The following is a 5,705-nucleotide window of genomic DNA, read 5'->3' on the forward strand; positions in this document are numbered from 1 at the left end:
TTCTTGGTTCACTCGAGCTTTGTGAGACAGTGCGGAGTCCTGTTGAAAAATCCATGGTCTGTCAACGAAATGTTTGTCTGCCCACGACTTCAAAGGAACCTCCAGAATACTTTCCCGATAATATTTCGCATTTATCTTGACGCCAGGCTCTATGAAAACGATTGAAGAGCACCCATCTGCGGTTACAGCCACCCACACCATTACCTGTGGCGGGTGCTGCCTACTGGCAGCCAATCGATGGCTGAAGTTCTCGTATGAATTTTCGTTTCGGGAGTTAACGAATTCCTCAGTTTGAAAAATTTCTTCAGAAAACACAATATTTGGAAATTGAACGCTTTCATCCAAGGGAAGCAACTCATTCGCTCTCTCAAGTCTGACTTATTGCTGCTTTGGTGTGAGATCATGCGCCTTTTGGATCTTGTAAATCTTGACTTTGAGATCATATTTCAGTATGCGGCGGATGCTACGGTCAGATATTTTCAGTTCGTTCGCCATTTGATTAGCACTTCGTCGGGGATTTCGCTCAAGTTGTTTCCTCACTGTTTGAACCATTTCAGCTGACGTTGCAGTCTTTTGATGATCACTTCCATGACGTTTCGCAATGCTACCAGTATCATTGTAACGAGTAGTGGTGCGATAAACGAAAACTTTATTTACTTTGAGGTGCTCGAGCTCTCGAACAATCGCTGGTTGTGAAATGCTACGTTTGAAATCCATTACTGATTTTCTTTTTTCGCGTTTACTCTCGTCAAAAAGCTTCCGCGCGCTTATGAACAATACTCTGAAGTTGGTTACACTTTGAGGGTCAGACCCACCCCAGGTAAGCATATCATAAAATTAATTCAGTCCTTTGGGCGATGCTCCCATAATATCCATTTCTTTATTGGTTTTTGGGTTAAGCTCCTCCCTCTATCTACAATGTGCGCTTTAATGCCTTTCCACAAGTGGAGGAGCTTACAGTTTTATGCCGCCTCCGAACGGCAGATGGTTTTCATGATAGAAATACACCCGTAGGAAAGACCGTCATTCGAAAAAATTCTTTTCTATCATTTTGTGTTTCATACCCAAGGTTTCGGCTAAGGCGGCGGCAAGAAACACTTTTAAATGTTTTTTTCGATGTGAGATGTCCCTTGCTTGCACTTATTCCCCAATATGGCCCTCACATCAAAACGTTCTGAGTGCGGTTATGGTAAATTAAAACGACACTATACATGGCTAAGGCCAAAAATATAAATAGCTCATATTTTGTGTGACCGGAAAAATACTTAACTGATTTGTTGACAATTTTTGGAAAGTATGTCACTTTGTAAAAGTCGCAATCACTCAAAATTTGTGTTTGTTTCAAATTGCAAGAAAAATTAAGAAATCTTTTTAGTTAATCATTGGTTACTCCGACAAATAAAAAAAGGCTTCAATATTAACCTGCATTGCGCGGAGAATTTGCGCAAATGAAGCCGAATCGGAAGGACTCCGTGGCACAAGTGCTCGCCAAAACAACAACAGCAACAACAAACGGCCGAACAACCGTCGATGCAGCTGTCGTTACAGTCGAAGCCGAAACGCAAAAGCACGATGAGCAACGCTACGGTTTAATCGAAAATGTCTCGCTTATCGGCTGGATGGGCATAATCGTGTCCACAACAATGTTGCTTTGCACAGGACTGACGATGCAATGGAGCCATGAATTCCATCGCTACTTTGCCTACGCGCTACGTAAATCCTTCGAAATGGAACTGACGCGTGTAATGTTGCGACAGGGTAAGTACTTGCAAGGTGGGGGGAAGAGGAGTCAGATGGCAAATGATTATAAAATTACAATCCTGCGCTTTTGTATTTGCAGTTATAATGGCTATCAACACTGGCGTTTATTTTCTCTCAGCCGTCAATGTGCTCATGAATATGTTCCTGCTCATTGGCGTCGCGAAGGTGAGCTGCATAGCAGAATTACTTAATAATTTATGCATAATAGAGTTACTTAATAATTAATAATAATTAATTAATAATGCATTACTTTCACCCGGCATTAATATTTAGCTCAACTACAAGCTCATGCTGCCCTGGCTGCTATTTCATGGCATTCTTTTCGGACTCTTCGTTCATGTGGCCATTTACGTGAGCATCTCTAGCCTGCTGGTGAACTGCCGGGTATTCGTTATACTACTCGCTTCATTCACAGTGATTTTAAGTAAAGCGTTGTGTTGAAAAGTGTAAGTAAATTAAATGCTGAAATTTGTGTTTTTGCAGTGATTTTCTACAAGATATCCTACGAAGTTTTCACACTGTGCAAGAACTTGCGCAAAGACAGTTTGGCTGGAGCAAACAAGCCAATGTTGATGAGTGATCAAAAAAAAAGAAATGGTTATGTGGTCTTGGAGTCAGAGGTCTAGCAGATCGATTATGAGCCACAATAATTGGCTTGGCAAAATTTTACACTTTCGACATTGTAAATAAATCATAAGTGCACTTATTTGGGGTACAAATTCAAAGAAATCTTACTGAGAAACACATTCTAATAACGTTCAGAAAATAAAGCAAATTTACAAGCCAAATTATCAGTTTTTCATTTATGATAGGATAAATTGGGTTGACATTTGATCGAATTGTCAATCTTCACAGAGCATAAAACTCGGCGGGAATTCCGTCAATGCCGTCAGGTTTGCTAATCGGCAACGCCTTGATGGCATCTTTAATTCCCTCTATGCTGGGCACATCGGCTTTAATGCGAGAATTCACCTGCAGTTGGAGTAAAGTGTTGCTGGGAGGAATGAATATGGAGAAAGTTCATTCTCTTCCTGTTGTTGTTGTTGTATCAGTAATAGAAGCCGCGTCAGTGTAGGGTATATCACCGGTCCTCTTCGTCTGGCTCATCTAAAGGTAGGTCCAGGAAACATGTTGTTTCGGAAAAAGAATTTTTTAATATTTTTTCGGACTTTTAAAGTAAAGAAAAAGGGTCGAAAAACGGTTTTACATCTCTGACGTCCGTAATTTTTTTTTTTTTAATTTTATTTTGTGTTCTTTCGTGTATATATTTTTAATTTCTTACCTTTTCCATTGGCTTTGGCATGCATTAATTAAGCTACCTACAGAAGCAAAAACAAGCGCTGAATATGATTTGAGTTGTGAAAAAAAGGGATTTTTTTCGTTTTTAATGTGACCAATTCCGAAGATGGTTGAAGAAAAAAATTACAATAAAATTAACGATAAAATATGAAATGACATTTATTTATAGTCAGGGAGTCAGGGGTAGATTTTGGACTGCGTTTTTATACCTTTTAAATTCTTGACTATACTTGTGATTTTGCTTTCATCAATAAGTGAACGTCAGCTGATGCACCCGCGGTGGGTGTGATTGTGGGAGGGTACGAAACGTGTCGAAAAAAAATTTCTACCAACTCATTTTATACCGGCTGAAATTTTTTTCATGTATTGTTGACATGTCAGCTGAACAGGCGAACTTGTAAAATAAATTAAAAAGTAAGACCGTCAGCCGAAGTAAGAATGTATCATCGCGTTCACACATCTCGGCGGCGCGCGGAATTTTCAATGCTTCGGCTGACGGTCTTCCCATCGCTAAAACGCAGCTGACCATCATTATCATATTTTCATATGTGTCCAAAATTGTGTAAAAAAATTTCAATCGGCATAAGTAGTTTTACTTTTTAATTTATTTTACAAGTTCGCCTGTTCAGCTGACGTATTTTCCCCCCTCTACGGTGCAGCTGACTATTTTTTTATTCTACTAAATGTCAAGAATACACAAAAAAATTTCAGCCGGTATTAAATGAGTTAATACAAATTTTTTTTCGACACGTTTCGCAGCATCCCACGCACGTACTCACTGCTACTGGACCAGCTTACGTTGGTTTCGTCATCCATTGGATGGCGTCTGCCTTCAGTATTAAAATCAGTCGGCATGAAATGATGAGGTCAAAATGACCCCTGGCTCCCGGACTATTATGGATTCGGTGGAAGGTAAGGAAAACATGAGTAGGAAATTTTTGAGGGCTGTTGATATACTGAATGCCTGCATACAATCCAATAGAAACGAGTTTTTCGACGAAGCTTTTCACCTTCATGTAGACAAAGACGACAATCTCTCTTCGCTGTGAGTGTATCGGCTCCAGTTGGTTGATGGACTACAACACTCTTAGTAATTGGTTTGTTGAAAACTCATTCCATAGACAAATGAGTAGTGAATTGAGCATTAATGACTGGATTATTCGTACCATTTTCGATATTCGCAAGAACCACTGTGTTCTAAGAAAGGTGCAATTGGTTGAAGTGCCAGTCTGGCACTCCTCAAGTAGCACTAAAGCGCCGTTTGGATTACCTTTATGAAGTCGACGAAAAATTTCATTTCTTCAAGGCCATCAACTTCCTTGCAATACACAAAGTTGCCGATGTCATGACATGCAAAACGTTGCAAAATAAAGCAATAAAATATTCAAAAAATTTATGTTTTCAAATTAATTTATTATTCCTTAATTCGCATATAAATTATACAAAAAGCTTGTTTACTATTTAATAGTTTTTCTCATTATTTACAGCACTACATAAAGTAAATGTATGAAGGCATATCTATGTATATGTATATATTCATGTCTAGAGCACTTTAATGTTAAGTTATAGCTAAATAGTGTAGTGTAACAGCATACAAAAATATCCAGCTACATTAGGGCGGGTCAATTTGTAAGGATCGATTTTTTTCGGCATCGCTTCTAGCATATTCGGATTCTACATATAATTCTAAGAAAAGGGTCAATTGGAGCATAACTCTAGAGTGCATTCTGATCCCGCAAAGTTTTAACAGAAATTTTAATTAAAGACATATTTAATACGAAAATAGGGAGGGAGTTGTGGGTATGAAATTAGAGAGAAGAACAAAAAGACACCGCGTGTTGAAAGTGAAATGGATTTAAAATCAAAGTTATTATAAATACGTTATTAATTGCAAAAAAAAATTACAAAAAAAAAAAAAATTATCAGGAAAAAAAAAATTCCAATGAAAAAATGAATTCAAATATTGTAAAATTTAGTTGTTTTTGCAAGTTTTTTGCTTGCTTTACATATAAAAAAAATTGCATATGCAGTGAGTGGGGCTAATAATTGATTTTAGCGATATTTTCTAATGCACTTTTTTTCTCCGAATTCTACGAATATGAAATCCGAATATGCTTGGAATGACGTCGAAAAAATTCACCCGCCCTAATGTAAGTAAATACATATATATATATGTACTTGTATTAATAATTACAAACGAATTGAGCTTAAATTATATTATAGATTCATAAATATTTTTCCTCCTCTTTAATCCCGCACTAAACACCCTATCAAAAAGCTTAAATAAACGCATTAGCACTTTTGGCAATGCTTTGATTTTCCCCTAGTTCAATGGTTTAATGATTTACATATAATATTATGCATACATATACATACACACACATACATGCATGTATACGTATTTGTATATGAGAGAAGCTACCAACAATAAGAGCAACAATGAGCAATTCCGATAATAAATTATTTACAAAAATTGAAAAGTGCGCGAAATAGTGAGAATCTTCACAAATAAATATTCGTCTTAAAACTAAAGTGTAGAATTTTAAATAAATTGGAAGAATTTTGGAGAAATTAAATAACAAGTCGTATAAAATATAATAGAGGGTTGAGCATTTTGTTTGTTGCAGTTTATTTTCAAGCTAAAT

General features: G+C 37.0%; 1 protein-coding gene across 1 annotated transcript; it reads left to right on the forward strand.

Annotated features, from left to right (window-relative positions):
• Window positions 1-1,295: 1,295 nt before the first annotated feature.
• LOC129245177 (uncharacterized) lies at window positions 1,296-2,549 on the forward strand. The gene is made up of 4 exons (XM_054883200.1): window positions 1,296-1,758; window positions 1,841-1,926; window positions 2,035-2,185; window positions 2,245-2,549. Exons 1-4 carry the CDS (start codon window positions 1,449-1,451, stop codon window positions 2,385-2,387), a joined length of 690 nt encoding a protein of 229 aa, XP_054739175.1. The 5' UTR covers window positions 1,296-1,448; the 3' UTR covers window positions 2,388-2,549.
• The last annotated feature ends 3,156 nt before the right edge of the window (window positions 2,550-5,705 follow it).

The sequence above is a fragment of the Anastrepha obliqua genome, chromosome 4 (assembly GCF_027943255.1).
Source record: "Anastrepha obliqua isolate idAnaObli1 chromosome 4, idAnaObli1_1.0, whole genome shotgun sequence".
Classification (NCBI taxonomy): Eukaryota; Metazoa; Arthropoda; class Insecta; order Diptera; family Tephritidae; genus Anastrepha; species Anastrepha obliqua.

Excerpts from the sequence above, each read along its gene's own strand:
- LOC129245177 (XM_054883200.1), top strand. The coding sequence starts at position 1,449 with ATGAAGCCGAATCGGAAGGACTCCGTGGCACAAGTGCTCGCCAAAACA. Across the intron at positions 1,927-2,034 it reads TGCTCATTGGCGTCGCGAAG|CTCAACTACAAGCTCATGCT; the intron begins GTGAGCTGCATA and ends ATTAATATTTAG. Across the intron at positions 2,186-2,244 it reads TTCATTCACAGTGATTTTAA|TGATTTTCTACAAGATATCC; the intron begins GTAAAGCGTTGT and ends GTGTTTTTGCAG.